General features: G+C 34.7%; 1 protein-coding gene across 1 annotated transcript in view; it reads right to left on the bottom strand.

Moving 5' to 3' along the window:
* LOC133423418 (cubilin-like) overlaps positions 1-17,731 on the bottom strand; it is a 125,113-nt gene that overhangs the window by 45,394 nt on the left and 61,988 nt on the right. The window contains exon 2 of the mRNA XM_061713592.1: positions 704-913. Coding sequence (XP_061569576.1) covers positions 704-913 — 210 coding nt within the window. The remainder of the gene's footprint in view (positions 1-703; positions 914-17,731) is intronic.

Here is a 17,731-nt window from a genome sequence, read left to right as displayed (position 1 = left end):
TCTTGCAGTAAAAATAATAAATTCCCGTTGATGGTGTTTTTGTGTAAAACTGATTTATGGTTCTGTGTTAAATCCACACACAACCTACGTGAAGGAAGGAAGGAAGGAAGGAAGGAAGGAAGGAAGGAAGGAAGGAAGGAAGGAAGGAAGGAAGGAAGGAAGGAAGGAAGGAAGGAAGGAAGGAAGGAAGGAAGGAAGGAAGGAAGGGAAAAAAGAAGGAAGGAAGGAAGGAAAGGGGAGAAGGAAGGGAGAAAACAAGGAAAGGAGGAAGGGAGGGAGAAAAGAGGAAGGGAAGAAGGAAGGAAGGAAGGAAGGAAGGAAGGAAGGAAGGAAGGAAGGAAGGAAGGAAGGAAGGAAGGAAGGAAGGAAGGAAGGAAGGAAGAAAGAAAGAAAGAAAGAAAGAAACAAAGAAAGAAACAAACAAAGAAAGAAACAAACAAACAAAGAAACAAAGAAAGAAAGAAAGAAACAAACAAACAAACAAAGAAACAAAGAAAGAAAGAAAGAAAGAAAGAAAGAAAGAAAGAAAGAAAGAAAGAAAGAAAGATAAATTCCCGTTGATGAGGTTTTTGTGTAACAAACATGGTGGATCTGAGAGTGAGATAGATTTATAGTTAAAACTAGCTACTGGCTACTAGTATAGGTTCTGGTCCTGGTTTCTAGTATAGGAGGTTCTGGTTCTGGTCCTGGTTCCGGTCCGTACCCGAGGCGTTGTACTCCCGGACCTCCACGTGGTCCCCGGAGCACCCTGGGGTGCCCTGCAGGCTGAAGTTCCTGAACCCCAGGGTGAGGAAGTGTCCGGTCGGCCCCTCCAGGAACCACTCGCACCCGGACCCGTCCGGGTAGTTCTGACCCGGGAAACCCGGGCTGTGGATCGACCCGGTCTGGCCGCGGTAGGTTCCCCCGCAGGACGCTGCAACCAATCAGAGAGCAGAGATCAATATCAGCAACCAATCAGAGAGCAGAGATCAGCAACCAATCAGAGAGCAGAGATCAGCAACCAATCAGAGATCAATATCAGGAACCAATCAGAGAGCAGAGATCAATATCAGCAACCAATCAGAGATCAGAGATCAATATCAGCAACCAATCAGAGAGCAGAGATCAGCAACCAATCAGAGATCAATATCAGGAACCAATCAGAGAGCAGAGATCAATATCAGCAACCAATCAGAGAGCAGAGATCAGCAACCAATCAGAGATCAATATCAGGAACCAATCAGAGAGCAGAGATCAATATCAGAGATCAGAACACGTCTGACGAGGACAAAGTTTCATCAACCGTAAACACTTGTAGCTAATAATCCAGTCAGTAACTGGAGAATAAGGTGAAATAAACAGAATAAAACACATTAAACAGTTATTATGAACCAGGATTAAAACTGGACACACTCTGGTCTAAAACCAGTTCCTGACAGATTCTAAACCAGTTCCTGACAGATTCTAAAACCAGTTCCTGACAGATTCTAAAACCAGTTCCTGACAGATTCTAAAACCAGTTCCTGGACAGATTCTAAACCAGTTCCTGACAGATTCTAAAACCAGTTCCTGACAGATTATAAACCAGTTCCTGACAGATTCTAAAACCAGTTCCTGGCAGATTCTTGCTGGAAGGTTGCAGGTGAATTCACCTCATATCCCGCCCTCGAAATGTCAAGAAAAAAGTCGAAATGTTGAGATAAAAAGGAAAGGAAAAAGGAAGAAAAAAATACATTTTGAGAAAAAAGTCAAAAAAAAGTTGTAATTTTGAGAGAAAAGCCGAGAAAAAAGTTGAAATTTTGAGAATAAGTTGAAATTTTGAGAAAAAAAAGTTGAGAAAAAAGTTGAAATTTTGAGAAAAAAGCCGAGAAAAAAACTGAAATTTTGAGAAAAAGTTGAAATTTTGAGGAAAAAAAAGTTGAGAAAAAAGTTGAAATTTTAAGAAAAAAGTTGAAATTTTGAGATAAAACCAGTTCCTGGACAGATTCTAAAACCAGTTCCTGACAGATTCTAAAACCAGTTCCTGACAGATTCTAAAACCAGTTCCTGACAGATTCTAAAACCAGTTCCTGACAGATTCTAAACCAGTTCCTGACAGATTCTAAAACCAGTTCCTGACAGATTCTAAAACCAGTTCCTGACAGATTCTAAACCAGTTCCTGACAGATTATAAACCAGTTCCTGACAGATTCTAAACCAGTTCATGACAGATTCTTGCTGGAAGGTTGCAGGTGAATTCGCCTCATATCCCGCCCTCGAAATGTCAAGAAAAAAGTCGAAATTTTGAGAAAAAAGTCAAGAAAAAAGTTGAAATGAGAAAAAAGTTGAAATTTTGAGAAAAAAGTCAAGAAAAAAGTTGAAATTTTGATAATAAAGTTGAAATTTTGAGAAAAAAGATGAGAGAAAAACTGAAATTTTGAGAAAAAAGTTGAAATTTTGAGAAAAAAAAGTTGAGAAAAAAGTTGAAATTTTAAGAAAAAAGTTGAAATTTTGAGAAAAAAGTCAAGAAAAAAGTTGAAATTTTGAGAAAAAAGTTGAGAAGAAAGTTGAAATTTTGAGAAAAAAGTTGAAATTTTGAGAAAAAAGTCAAGAAAAAAGTTGAAATTTTGAGAAAAAATTTGAAATTTTGAGAAGAAATTAAAAAAACTCTAAAACCAGTTCCTGACAGATTCTAAAACCAGTTCCTGACAGATTCTAAAACCAGTTCCTGACAGATTCTAAAACCAGTTCCTGACAGATTCTAAAACCAGTTCCTGACAGATTATAAACCAGTTCCTGACAGATTCTAAACCAGTTCCTGACAGATTCTAAACCAGTTCCTGACAGATTCTAAACCAGTTCCTGACAGATTCTAAAACCAGTTCCTGACAGATTCTAAAACCAGTTCCTGACAGATTCTAAAACCAGTTCCTGACAGATTCTAAAACCAGTTCCTGACAGATTCTAAAACCAGTTCCTGACAGATTCTAAAACCAGTTCCTGACAGATTCTAAAACCAGTTCCTGACAGATTCTAAACCAGTTCCTGACAGATTCTAAAACCAGTTCCTGACAGATTCTAAAACCAGTTCCTGACAGATTCTAAAACCAGTTCCTGACAGATTCTAAAACTAGTTCCTGACAGATTCTAAAACCAGTTCCTGACAGATTCAGATTCTAAAACCAGTTCCTGACAGATTCTAAAACCAGTTCCTGACAGATTATAAACCAGTTCCTGACAGATTCTAAAACCAGTTCCTGACAGATTCTAAAACCAGTTCCTGACAGATTCTAAAACCAGTTCCTGACAGATTCTAAAACCAGTTCCTGACAGATTCTAAACCAGTTCCTGACAGATTCTAAAACCAGTTCCTGACAGATTCTAAACCAGTTCCTGACAGATTATAAACCAGTTCCTGACAGATTCTAAAACCAGTTCCTGACAGATTATAAACCAGTTCCTGACAGATTATAAAACCAGTTCCTGACAGATTATAAACCAGTTCCTGACAGATTATAAACCAGTTCCTGGCAGATTCTTGCTGGAAGGTTGCAGGTGAATTTGCCTCATATCCCGCCCTCGAAATGTCAAGAAAAAAGTCGAAATGTTGAGATAAAAAGGAAAGGAAAAAGGAAGACAAAAATACATTTTGAGAAAAAAGTCAAAAAAAAGTTGTAATTTTGAGAGAAAAGCCGAGAAAAAAGTTGAAATTTTGAGAATAAGTTGAAATTTTGAGAAAAAAAAGTTGAGAAAAAAGTTGAAATTTTGAGAAAAAAGCCGAGAAAAAAACTGAAATTTTGAGAAAAAGTTGAAATTTTGAGGAAAAAAAAGTTGAGAAAAAAGTTGAAATTTTAAGAAAAAAGTCAAGGAAAAAGTTGGAATTTTGAGAAAAAAGTTGAAATTTTGAGATAAAACCAGTTCCTGGACAGATTCTAAAACCAGTTCCTGACAGATTCTAAAACCAGTTCCTGACAGATTCTAAAACCAGTTCCTGACAGATTCTAAAACCAGTTCCTGACAGATTCTAAAACCAGTTCCTGACAGATTCTAAAACCAGTTCCTGACAGATTCTAAAACCAGTTCCTGACAGATTCTAAACCAGTTCCTGACAGATTCTAAACCAGTTCCTGACAGATTCTAAAACCAGTTCATGACAGATTCTTGCTGGAAGGTTGCAGGTGAATTCGCCTCATATCCCGCCCTCGAAATGTCAAGAAAAAAGTCGAAATTTTGAGAAAAAAGTCAAGAAAAAAGTTGAAATGAGAAAAAAGTTGAAATTTTGAGAAAAAAGTCAAGAAAAAAGTTGAAATTTTGATAATAAAGTTGAAATTTTGAGAAAAAAGATGAGAGAAAAACTGAAATTTTGAGAAAAAAGTTGAAATTTTGAGAAAAAAAAGTTGAGAAAAAAGTTGAAATTTTAAGAAAAAAGTTGAAATTTTGAGAAAAAAGTCAAGAAAAAAGTTGAAATTTTGAGAAAAAAGTTGAGAAGAAAGTTGAAATTTTGAGAAAAAAGTTGAAATTTTGAGAAAAAAGTCAAGAAAAAAGTTGAAATTTTGAGAAAAAATTTGAAATTTGGAGAAGAAATTAAAAAAACTCTAAAACCAGTTCCTGACAGATTCTAAAACCAGTTCCTGACAAAACCAGTTCCTGACAGATTCTAAAACCAGTTCCTGACAGATTCTAAAACCAGTTCCTGACAGATTCTAAAACCAGTTCCTGACAGATTCTAAAACCAGTTCCTGACAGATTCTAAAACCAGTTCCTGACAGATTATAAACCAGTTCCTGACAGATTCTTGCTGGAAGGTTGCAGGTGAATTCGCCTCATATCCCGCCCTCGAAATGTCAAGAAAAAAGTCGAAATGTTGAGATAAAAAGGAAAGGAAAAAGGAAGAAAAAAATAAATTTTGAGAAAAAAGTCAAGAAAAAAGTTGTAATTTTGAGAAAAAAGTCGAAATTTTGAGAAAAAAGTCAAGAAAAAAGCTGAAATTTTGAGAAAAAAAGTTGAAATTTTGAGAAAAAAGTCGAGAAAAAAGTTGAAATTTTGAGAAAAAAGTTGAAATTTTGAGAAAAAAGTTGAAATTTTGAGAAAAAAGTCAAGAAAAAAGTTGAAATTTTAAGAAAAAAGTCGAAATTTTGAGAAGAAAGTCGAAATTTTGAGAAAAAAGTCAAGAAAAAAGTTGAAATTTTGAGAAAAAAGTTGAGAAAAAAGTAGAATTTTGAGAAAAAAGTTGAAATTTTGAGGAAAAAAGTCAAGAAAAAACTGAAATTTTGAGAAAAAAGTTGAAATTTTGAGAAAAAAAATGAAATTTTAAGAAAAAAGTTGAAATTTTGAGAAAAAAATTGAAATTTTGAGAAAAAAATTGAAATTTTGAGAAGAAATTTAAAAAAATTCTAAACCAGTTCCTGACAGATTCTAAAACCAGTTCCTGACAGATTCTAAAACCAGTTCCTGACAGATTCTAAAACCAGTTCCTGACAGATTCTAAAACCAGTTCCTGACAGATTCTAAAACCAGTTCCTGACAGATTCTAAAACCAGTTCCTGACAGATTCTAAAACCAGTTCCTGACAGATTCTAAAACCAGTTCCTGACAGATTATAAAACCAGTTCTTGACAGATTCTAAAACCAGTTCCTGACAGATTCTAAAACCAGTTCCTGACAGATTCTAAACCAGTTCCTGACAGATTCTTGCTGGAAGGTTGCAGGTGAATTCGCCTCATATCCCGCCCTCGAAATGTCAAGAAAAAAGTCAAAATGTTGAGATAAAAAGGAAAGGAAAAAGGAAGAAAAAAAGAAATTTTGAGAAAAAAGTCAAGAAAAAAGTTGAAAATTTAAGAAAAAAGTCGAAATTTTGAGAAGAAAGTCGAAATTTTGAGAAAAAAGTCAAGAAAAAAGTTGAAATTTTGAGAAAAAAGTTGAGAAAAAAGTAGAATTTTGAGAAAAAAGTTGAAATTTTGAGGAAAAAAGTCAAGAAAAAACTGAAATTTTGAGAAAAAAGTTGAAATTTTGAGAAAAAAAATGAAATTTTAAGAAAAAAGTTGAAATTTTGAGAAAAAAGTTGAAATTTTGAGAAAAAAATTGAAATTTTGAGAAAAAAATTGAAATTTTGAGAAGAAATTTAAAAAAATTCTAAACCAGTTCCTGACAGATTCTAAAACCAGTTCCTGACAGATTCTAAAACCAGTTCCTGACAGATTCTAAAACCAGTTCCTGACAGATTCTAAAACCAGTTCCTGACAGATTCTAAACCAGTTCCTGACAGATTCTAAAACCAGTTCCTGGCAGATTCTTGCTGGAAGGTTGCAGGTGAATTTGCCTCATATCCCGCCCTCGAAATGTCAAGAAAAAAGTCGAAATGTTGAGATAAAAAGGAAAGGAAAAAGGAAGAAAAAAATACATTTTGAGAAAAAAGTCAAAAAAACGTTGTAATTTTGAGAGAAAAGCCGAGAAAAAAGTTGAAATTTTGAGAATAAGTTGAAATTTTGAGAAAAAAAAGTTGAGAAAAAAGTTGAAATTTTGAGAAAAAAGCCGAGAAAAAAACTGAAATTTTGAGAAAAAGTTGAAATTTTGAGGAAAAAAAAGTTGAGAAAAAAGTTGAAATTTTAAGAAAAAAGTTGAAATTTTGAGATAAAACCAGTTCCTGGACAGATTCTAAAACCAGTTCCTGACAGATTCTAAAACCAGTTCCTGACAGATTCTAAAACCAGTTCCTGACAGATTCTAAAACCAGTTCCTGACAGATTCTAAACCAGTTCATGACAGATTCTAAAACCAGTTCCTGACAGATTCTAAAACCAGTTCCTGACAGATTCTAAAACCAGTTCCTGACAGATTCTAAAACCAGTTCCTGACAGATTCTAAAACCAGTTCCTGACAGATTCTAAACCAGTTCCTGACAGATTCTAAAACCAGTTCCTGACAGATTCTAAAACCAGTTCCTGACAGATTCTAAACCAGTTCCTGACAGATTATAAACCAGTTCCTGACAGATTCTAAACCAGTTCATGACAGATTCTTGCTGGAAGGTTGCAGGTGAATTCGCCTCATATCCCGCCCTCGAAATGTCAAGAAAAAAGTCGAAATTTTGAGAAAAAAGTCAAGAAAAAAGTTGAAATGAGAAAAAAGTTGAAATTTTGAGAAAAAAGTCAAGAAAAAAGTTGAAATTTTGATAATAAAGTTGAAATTTTGAGAAAAAAGATGAGAGAAAAACTGAAATTTTGAGAAAAAAGTTGAAATTTTGAGAAAAAAAAGTTGAGAAAAAAGTTGAAATTTTAAGAAAAAAGTTGAAATTTTGAGAAAAAAGTCAAGAAAAAAGTTGAAATTTTGAGAAAAAAGTTGAGAAGAAAGTTGAAATTTTGAGAAAAAAGTTGAAATTTTGAGAAAAAAGTCAAGAAAAAAGTTGAAATTTTGAGAAAAAATTTGAAATTTGGAGAAGAAATTAAAAAAACTCTAAAACCAGTTCCTGACAGATTCTAAAACCAGTTCCTGACAAAACCAGTTCCTGACAGATTCTAAAACCAGTTCCTGACAGATTCTAAAACCAGTTCCTGACAGATTCTAAAACCAGTTCCTGACAGATTCTAAAACCAGTTCCTGACAGATTATAAACCAGTTCCTGACAGATTCTTGCTGGAAGGTTGCAGGTGAATTCGCCTCATATCCCGCCCTCGAAATGTCAAGAAAAAAGTCGAAATGTTGAGATAAAAAGGAAAGGAAAAAGGAAGAAAAAAAGAAATTTTGAGAAAAAAGTCAAGAAAAAAGTTGTAATTTTGAGAAAAAAGTCGAAATTTTGAGAAAAAAGTCAAGAAAAAAGCTGAAATTTTGAGAAAAAAAGTTGAAATTTTGAGAAAAAAGTCGAGAAAAAAGTTGAAATTTTGAGAAAAAAGTTGAAATTTTGAGAAAAAAGTTGAAATTTTGAGAAAAAAGTCAAGAAAAAAGTTGAAATTTTAAGAAAAAAGTCGAAATTTTGAGAAGAAAGTCGAAATTTTGAGAAAAAAGTCAAGAAAAAAGTTGAAATTTTGAGAAAAAAGTTGAGAAAAAAGTAGAATTTTGAGAAAAAAGTTGAAATTTTGAGGAAAAAAGTCAAGAAAAAACTGAAATTTTGAGAAAAAAGTTGAAATTTTGAGAAAAAAAATGAAATTTTAAGAAAAAAGTTGAAATTTTGAGAAAAAAATTGAAATTTTGAGAAAAAAATTGAAATTTTGAGAAGAAATTTAAAAAAATTCTAAACCAGTTCCTGACAGATTCTAAAACCAGTTCCTGACAGATTCTAAAACCAGTTCCTGACAGATTCTAAAACCAGTTCCTGACAGATTCTAAAACCAGTTCCTGACAGATTCTAAAACCAGTTCCTGACAGATTCTAAAACCAGTTCCTGACAGATTCTAAAACCAGTTCCTGACAGATTCTAAAACCAGTTCCTGACAGATTATAAAACCAGTTCTTGACAGATTCTAAAACCAGTTCCTGACAGATTCTAAAACCAGTTCCTGACAGATTCTAAAACCAGTTCCTGACAGATTCTAAAACCAGTTCCTGACAGATTATAAAACCAGTTCTTGACAGATTCTAAAACCAGTTCCTGACAGATTCTTGCTGGAAGGTTGCAGGTGAATTCGCCTCATATCCCGCCCTCGAAATGTCAAGAAAAAAGTCAAAATGTTGAGATAAAAAGGAAAGGAAAAAGGAAGAAAAAAAGAAATTTTGAGAAAAAAGTCAAGAAAAAAGTTGAAAATTTAAGAAAAAAGTCGAAATTTTGAGAAGAAAGTCGAAATTTTGAGAAAAAAGTCAAGAAAAAAGTTGAAATTTTGAGAAAAAAGTTGAGAAAAAAGTAGAATTTTGAGAAAAAAGTTGAAATTTTGAGGAAAAAAGTCAAGAAAAAACTGAAATTTTGAGAAAAAAGTTGAAATTTTGAGAAAAAAAATGAAATTTTAAGAAAAAAGTTGAAATTTTGAGAAAAAAGTTGAAATTTTGAGAAAAAAATTGAAATTTTGAGAAAAAAATTGAAATTTTGAGAAGAAATTTAAAAAAATTCTAAACCAGTTCCTGACAGATTCTAAAACCAGTTCCTGACAGATTCTAAAACCAGTTCCTGACAGATTCTAAAACCAGTTCCTGACAGATTCTAAAACCAGTTCCTGACAGATTCTAAACCAGTTCCTGACAGATTATAAACCAGTTCCTGACAGATTCTAAAACCAGTTCATGACAGATTCTAAAACCAGTTCCTGGACAGATTCTAAAACCAGTTCCTGGCAGATTCTAAACCAGTTCCTGACAGATTCTAAAACCAGTTCCTGACAGATTCTAAAACCAGTTCCTGACAGATTCTAAACCAGTTCCTGACAGATTATAAACCAGTTCCTGACAGATTCTAAAACCAGTTCCTGACAGATTCTAAAACCAGTTCCTGGACAGATTCTAAAACCAGTTCCTGGCAGATTCTTGCTGGAAGGTTGCAGGTGAATTTGCCTCATATCCCGCCCTCGAAATGTCAAGAAAAAAGTCGAAATGTTGAGATAAAAAGGAAAGGAAAAAGGAAGAAAAAAATACATTTTGAGAAAAAAGTCAAAAAAAAGTTGTAATTTTGAGAGAAAAGCCGAGAAAAAAGTTGAAATTTTGAGAATAAGTTGAAATTTTGAGAAAAAAAAGTTGAGAAAAAAGTTGAAATTTTGAGAAAAAAGCCGAGAAAAAAAACTGAAATTTTGAGAAAAAGTTGAAATTTTGAGGAAAAAAAAGTTGAGAAAAAAGTTGAAATTTTAAGAAAAAAGTTGAAATTTTGAGATAAAACCAGTTCCTGGACAGATTCTAAAACCAGTTCCTGACAGATTCTAAAACCAGTTCCTGACAGATTCTAAAACCAGTTCCTGACAGATTCTAAAACCAGTTCCTGACAGATTCTAAAACCAGTTCCTGACAGATTCTAAACCAGTTCCTGACAGATTCTAAAACCAGTTCCTGACAGATTCTAAAACCAGTTCCTGACAGATTCTAAACCAGTTCCTGACAGATTATAAACCAGTTCCTGACAGATTCTAAACCAGTTCATGACAGATTCTTGCTGGAAGGTTGCAGGTGAATTCGCCTCATATCCCGCCCTCGAAATGTCAAGAAAAAAGTCGAAATTTTGAGAAAAAAGTCAAGAAAAAAGTTGAAATGAGAAAAAAGTTGAAATTTTGAGAAAAAAGTCAAGAAAAAAGCTGAAATTTTGAGAAAAAAAGTTGAAATTTTGAGAAAAAAGTCGAGAAAAAAGTTGAAATTTTGAGAAAAAAGTTGAAATTTTGAGAAAAAAGTTGAAATTTTGAGAAAAAAGTCAAGAAAAAAGTTGAAATTTTAAGAAAAAAGTCGAAATTTTGAGAAGAAAGTCGAAATTTTGAGAAAAAAGTCAAGAAAAAAGTTGTAATTTTGAGAAAAAAGTCGAAATTTTGAGAAAAAAGTCAAGAAAAAAGCTGAAATTTTGAGAAAAAAAGTTGAAATTTTGAGAAAAAAGTCGAGAAAAAAGTTGAAATTTTGAGAAAAAAGTTGAAATTTTGAGAAAAAAGTTGAAATTTTGAGAAAAAAGTCAAGAAAAAAGTTGAAATTTTAAGAAAAAAGTCGAAATTTTGAGAAGAAAGTCGAAATTTTGAGAAAAAAGTCAAGAAAAAAGTTGAAATTTTGAGAAAAAAGTTGAGAAAAAAGTAGAATTTTGAGAAAAAAGTTGAAATTTTGAGGAAAAAAGTCAAGAAAAAACTGAAATTTTGAGAAAAAAGTTGAAATTTTGAGAAAAAAAATGAAATTTTAAGAAAAAAGTTGAAATTTTGAGAAAAAAGTTGAAATTTTGAGAAAAAAATTGAAATTTTGAGAAAAAAATTGAAATTTTGAGAAGAAATTTAAAAAAATTCTAAACCAGTTCCTGACAGATTCTAAAACCAGTTCCTGACAGATTATAAACCAGTTCCTGACAGATTCTAAAACCAGTTCCTGACAGATTCTAAAACCAGTTCCTGACAGATTCAGATTCTAAACCAGTTCCTGACAGATTATAAACCAGTTCCTGACAGATTCTAAAACCAGTTCCTGACAGATTCAGATTCTAAAACCAGTTCCTGACAGATTCAGATTCTAAAACCAGTTCCTGACAGATTCTAAAACCAGTTCCTGACAGATTCTAAAACCAGTTCCTGACAGATTCTAAAACCAGTTCCTGACAGATTCTAAAACCAGTTCCTGACAGATTATAAAACCAGTTCCTGACAGATTCTAAACCAGTTCCTGACAGATTCTAAAACCAGTTCCTGGACAGATTCAGATTCTAAAACCAGTTCCTGACAGATTCAGATTCTAAAACCAGTTCCTGACAGATTCTAAAACCAGTTCCTGACAGATTCTAAAACCAGTTCCTGACAGATTCTAAAACCAGTTCCTGACAGATTCTAAACCAGTTCCTGACAGATTCTAAAACCAGTTCCTGACAGATTATAAACCAGTTCCTGACAGATTCTAAAACCAGTTCCTGACAGATTCTAAACCAGTTCCTGACAGATTCTAAACCAGTTCCTGACAGATTGTAAAACCAGTTCCTGACAGATTCAGATTCTAAACCAGTTCCTGACAGATTCTAAACCAGTTCCTGACAGATTGTAAAACCAGTTCCTGACAGATTCTAAAACCAGTTCCTGGACAGATTCTAAACCAGTTCCTGACAGATTCTAAAACCAGTTCCTGACAGATTCTAAAACCAGTTCCTGACAGATTCAGATTCTAAAACCAGTTCCTGACAGATTGTAAAACCAGTTCCTGAGATTCTAAACCAGTTCCTGACAGATTCAGATTCTAAAACCAGTTCCTGACAGATTCTAAAACCAGTTCCTGACAGATTCTAAACCAGTTCCTGACAGATTCAGATTCTAAAACCAGTTCCTGACAGATTCTAAAACCAGTTCCTGACAGATTATAAACCAGTTCCTGACAGATTCTAAAACCAGTTCCTGACAGATTCTAAAACCAGTTCCTGACAGATTCTAAACCAGTTCCTGACAGATTCTAAAACCAGTTCCTGACAGATTCTAAAACCAGTTCCTGGACAGATTCTAAAACCAGTTCCTGACAGATTCTAAAACCAGTTCCTGACAGATTCTAAAACCAGTTCCTGACAGATTCTAAAACCAGTTCCTGACAGATTCTAAAACCAGTTCCTGACAGATTCTAAAACCAGTTCCTGACAGATTCTAAAACCAGTTCCTGACAGATTCTAAAACCAGTTCCTGACAGATTCTAAAACCAGTTCCTGACAGATTCTAAAACCAGTTCCTGACAGATTATAAACCAGTTCCTGACAGATTCTAAACCAGTTCCTGACAGATTCTAAAACCAGTTCCTGACAGATTCTAAAACCAGTTCCTGACAGATTATAAACCAGTTCCTGACAGATTCTAAAACCAGTTCCTGACAGATTCTAAAACCAGTTCCTGACAGATTCTAAACCAGTTCCTGACAGATTCTAAAACCAGTTCCTGACAGATTATAAACCAGTTCCTGACAGATTCTAAAACCAGTTCCTGACAGATTCTAAACCAGTTCCTGACAGATTCTAAAACCAGTTCCTGACAGATTCAGATTCTAAACCAGTTTCTGACAGATTCTAAAACCAGTTCCTGACAGATTATAAACCAGTTCCTGACAGATTATAAAACCAGTTCCTGACAGATTCTAAAACCAGTTCCTGACAGATTCAGATTATAAACCAGTTCCTGACAGATTATAAAACCAGTTCCTGACAGATTATAAACCAGTTCCTGACAGATTATAAAACCAGTTCCTGACAGATTCTAAAACCAGTTCCTGACAGATTCTAAAACCAGTTCCTGACAGATTCTAAAACCAGTTCCTGACAGATTCTAAAACCAGTTCCTGACAGATTCTAAACCAGTTCCTGACAGATTCTAAACCAGTTCCTGACAGATTCAGATTCTAAACCAGTTCCTGACAGATTCTAAAACCAGTTCCTGACAGATTCTAAAACCAGTTCCTGACAGATTCAGATTCTAAAACCAGTTCCTGACAGATTCTAAACCAGTTCCTGACAGATTCTAAAACCAGTTCCTGACAGATTATAAACCAGTTCCTGACAGATTCTAAAACCAGTTCCTGACAGATTCTAAACCAGTTCCTGACAGATTCTAAAACCAGTTCCTGACAGATTATAAACCAGTTCCTGACAGATTCTAAACCAGTTCCTGACAGATTCTAAAACCAGTTCCTGACAGATTATAAACCAGTTCCTGACAGATTCTAAAACCAGTTCCTGACAGATTCTAAACCAGTTCCTGACAGATTCTAAAACCAGTTCCTGACAGATTCAGATTCTAAACCAGTTTCTGACAGATTCTAAAACCAGTTCCTGACAGATTATAAACCAGTTCCTGACAGATTATAAAACCAGTTCCTGACAGATTCTAAAACCAGTTCCTGACAGATTCAGATTATAAACCAGTTCCTGACAGATTATAAAACCAGTTCCTGACAGATTATAAACCAGTTCCTGACAGATTATAAAACCAGTTCCTGACAGATTCTAAAACCAGTTCCTGACAGATTCTAAAACCAGTTCCTGACAGATTCTAAAACCAGTTCCTGACAGATTCTAAAACCAGTTCCTGACAGATTCTAAACCAGTTCCTGACAGATTATAAAACCAGTTCCTGACAGATTATAAACCAGTTCCTGACAGATTATAAACCAGTTCCTGACAGATTCTTGCTGGAAGGTTGCAGGTGAATTCGCCTCATATCCCGCCCTCGAAATGTCAAGAAAAAAGTTGAAATGTTGAGATAAAAAGTTGAAATTTTGAGAAAAAAGTTGAAATTTTGAGAAAAAAATTTGAGAAAAAAGTTGAAATTTTGAGAAAAAACTTGAGAAAAAAGTTGAAATTTTAAGAAAAAAGTTGAAATTTTGAGAAGAAAGTCAAGAAAAAAGTTGAAATTTTGAGAAAAAAGTCGACAAAAAAGTTGAAATTTTGAGAAAAAAGTTGAAATTTTGACAAAAAAGTTGAAATTTTGAGAAAAAAAAGTTGAGAAAAAAGTTGAAATTTTAAGAAAAAAGTTGAGAAAAAAGTTGAAATTTTGAGAAAAATGTTGAAATTTTAAGAAAAAAGTCGAAATTTTGAGAAGAAAGTCGAAATTTTGAGAAAAAAGTAAAGAAAAAAGTTGAAATTTTGAGAAAAAAGTTGAAATTTTGCGAAGAAATTAAAAAAAATTCTAAAACCAGTTCCTGACAGATTCTAAAACCAGTTCCTGACAGGCTATAAAACCAGTTCCTGGCAGATTCTAAAACCAGTTCCTGACAGATTATAAACCAGTTCCTGACAGATTCTAAAACCAGTTCCTGGCAGATTCTAAAACCAGTTCCTGACAGATTATAAACCAGTTCCTGACAGATTCTAAACCAGTTCCTGACAGATTCAGATTCTAAAACCAGTTCCTGACAGATTATAAAACCAGTTCCTGACAGATTCTAAAACCAGTTCCTGGCAGATTCTAAAACCAGTTCCTGACAGATTATAAACCAGTTCCTGACAGATTCTAAACCAGTTCCTGACAGATTCAGATTCTAAACCAGTTCCTGACAGATTCTAAAACCAGTTCCTGACAGATTCAGATTCTAAAACCAGTTCCTGACAGATTCTAAAACCAGTTCCTGACAGATTCAGATTCTAAAACCAGTTCCTGACAGATTCTAAACCAGTTCCTGACAGATTCTAAAACCAGTTCCTGACAGATTCTAAACCAGTTCCTGACAGATTCTAAAACCAGTTCCTGACAGATTCTAAAACCAGTTCCTGACAGATTCAGATTCTAAACCAGTTCCTGACAGATTCAGATTCTAAACCAGTTCCTGACAGATTCAGATTCTAAACCAGTTCCTGACAGATTCTAAAACCAGTTCCTGACAGATTCTAAAACCAGTTCCTGACAGATTCAGATTCTAAACCAGTTCCTGACAGATTCAGATTCTAAACCAGTTCCTGACAGATTCTAAAACCAGTTCCTGACAGATTCAGATTCTAAAACCAGTTCCTGACAGATTCTAAACCAGTTCCTGACAGATTCTAAAACCAGTTCCTGACAGATTCAGATTCTAAAACCAGTTCCTGACAGATTCTAAAACCAGTTCCTGACAGATTCTAAACCAGTTCCTGACAGATTCAGATTCTAAAACCAGTTCCTGACAGATTATAAACCAGTTCCTGACAGATTCTAAAACCAGTTCCTGGACAGATTCTAAAACCAGTTCCTGACAGATTCTAAAACCAGTTCCTGGACAGATTCTAAAACCAGTTCCTGACAGATTCTAAAACCAGTTCCTGACAGATTCAGATTCTAAACCAGTTCCTGACAGATTCAGATTCTAAAACCAGTTCCTGACAGATTCAGATTCTAAAACCAGTTCCTGACAGATTCTAAAACCAGTTCCTGGACAGATTCTAAAACCAGTTCCTGACAGATTCTAAAACCAGTTCCTGACAGATTCTAAAACCAGTTCCTGGACAGATTCTAAAACCAGTTCCTGACAGATTCTAAAACCAGTTCCTGACAGATTCAGATTCTAAACCAGTTCCTGACAGATTCAGATTCTAAAACCAGTTCCTGACAGATTCAGATTCTAAAACCAGTTCCTGACAGATTCTAAAACCAGTTCCTGACAGATTCTAAACCAGTTCCTGACAGATTCTAAAACCAGTTCCTGACAGATTCTAAAACCAGTTCCTGACAGATTCTAAACCAGTTCCTGACAGATTCTAAAACCAGTTCCTGACAGATTCTAAAACCAGTTCCTGACAGATTCTAAACCAGTTCCTGGACAGATTCTAAAACCAGTTCCTGACAGATTCTAAACCAGTTCCTGACAGATTCTAAAACCAGTTCCTGACAGATTATAAACCAGTTCCTGACAGATTCTAAAACCAGTTCCTGGACAGATTCTAAAACCAGTTCCTGACAGATTCTAAACCAGTTCCTGGACAGATTCTAAAACCAGTTCCTGACAGATTATAAACCAGTTCCTGACAGATTCTAAAACCAGTTCCTGACAGATTATAAACCAGTTCCTGACAGATTCTAAAACCAGTTCCTGGACAGATTCTAAAACCAGTTCCTGACAGATTCTAAAACCAGTTCCTGACAGATTCTAAAACCAGTTCCTGACAGATTATAAAACCAGTTCCTGACAGATTCAGATTCTAAAACCAGTTCCTGACAGATTCTAAAACCAGTTCCTGACAGATTCTAAACCAGTTCCTGACAGATTCTAAAACCAGTTCCTGACAGATTCTAAACCAGTTCCTGGACAGATTCTAAAACCAGTTCCTGACAGATTCTAAACCAGTTCCTGACAGATTCTAAAACCAGTTCCTGACAGATTCTAAACCAGTTCCTGACAGATTCTAAAACCAGTTCCTGACAGATTCAGATTCTAAAACCAGTTCCTGACAGATTCTAAAACCAGTTCCTGACAGATTCTAAACCAGTTCCTGACAGATTCTAAAACCAGTTCCTGGCAGATTATAAACCAGTTCCTGACAGATTCTAAAACCAGTTCCTGACAGATTCTAAAACCAGTTCCTGGCAGATTATAAACCAGTTCCTGACAGATTCTAAAACCAGTTCCTGACAGATTCTAAACCAGTTCCTGACAGATTCAGATTCTAAAACCAGTTCCTGACAGATTCTAAACCAGTTCCTGACAGATTCAGATTCTAAAACCAGTTCCTGACAGATTCTAAAACCAGTTCCTGACAGATTATAAACCAGTTCCTGACAGATTCTAAACCAGTTCCTGACAGATTCTAAAACCAGTTCCTGACAGATTCTAAAACCAGTTCCTGACAGATTCTAAAACCAGTTCCTGGCAGATTCTAAAACCAGTTCCTGACAGATTCTAAACCAGTTCCTGACAGATTCAGATTCTAAAACCAGTTCCTGACAGATTCTAAAACCAGTTCCTGACAGATTATAAACCAGTTCCTGACAGATTCTAAAACCAGTTCCTGACAGATTCTAAAACCAGTTCCTGACAGATTCTAAAACCAGTTCCTGGCAGATTATAAACCAGTTCCTGGCAGATTCTAAAACCAGTTCCTGACAGATTCTAAACCAGTTCCTGACAGATTCAGATTCTAAAACCAGTTCCTGACAGATTATAAACCAGTTCCTGACAGATTCTAAAACCAGTTCCTGACAGATTATAAACCAGTTCCTGACAGATTCTAAACCAGTTCCTGACAGATTCTAAAACCAGTTCCTGACAGATTCTAAAACCAGTTCCTGACAGATTATAAACCAGTTCCTGACAGATTCTAAACCAGTTCCTGACAGATTCTAAAACCAGTTCCTGACAGATTCTAAAACCAGTTCCTGACAGATTATAAACCAGTTCCTGACAGATTCTAAAACCAGTTCCTGACAGATTCTAAACCAGTTCCTGACAGATTCTAAAACCAGTTCCTGACAGATTATAAACCAGTTCCTGACAGATTCTAAAACCAGTTCCTGACAGATTCTAAACCAGTTCCTGACAGATTCTAAAACCAGTTCCTGACAGATTCTAAACCAGTTCCTGACAGATTCTAAAACCAGTTCCTGACAGATTTTAAACCAGTTCCTGACAGATTCTAAAACCAGTTCCTGACAGATTCAGATTCTAAACCAGTTCCTGACAGATTCTAAAACCAGTTCCTGACAGATTATAAAACCAGTTCCTGACAGATTCTAAAACCAGTTCCTGACAGATTCAG

This window comes from Cololabis saira, chromosome 22, assembly GCF_033807715.1.
Source record: "Cololabis saira isolate AMF1-May2022 chromosome 22, fColSai1.1, whole genome shotgun sequence".
Taxonomy (NCBI): Eukaryota; Metazoa; Chordata; class Actinopteri; order Beloniformes; family Belonidae; genus Cololabis; species Cololabis saira.
The sequence above is the reverse complement of the archived record's forward strand: the minus strand, read 5'-3'. Positions and strand labels throughout refer to the sequence as shown.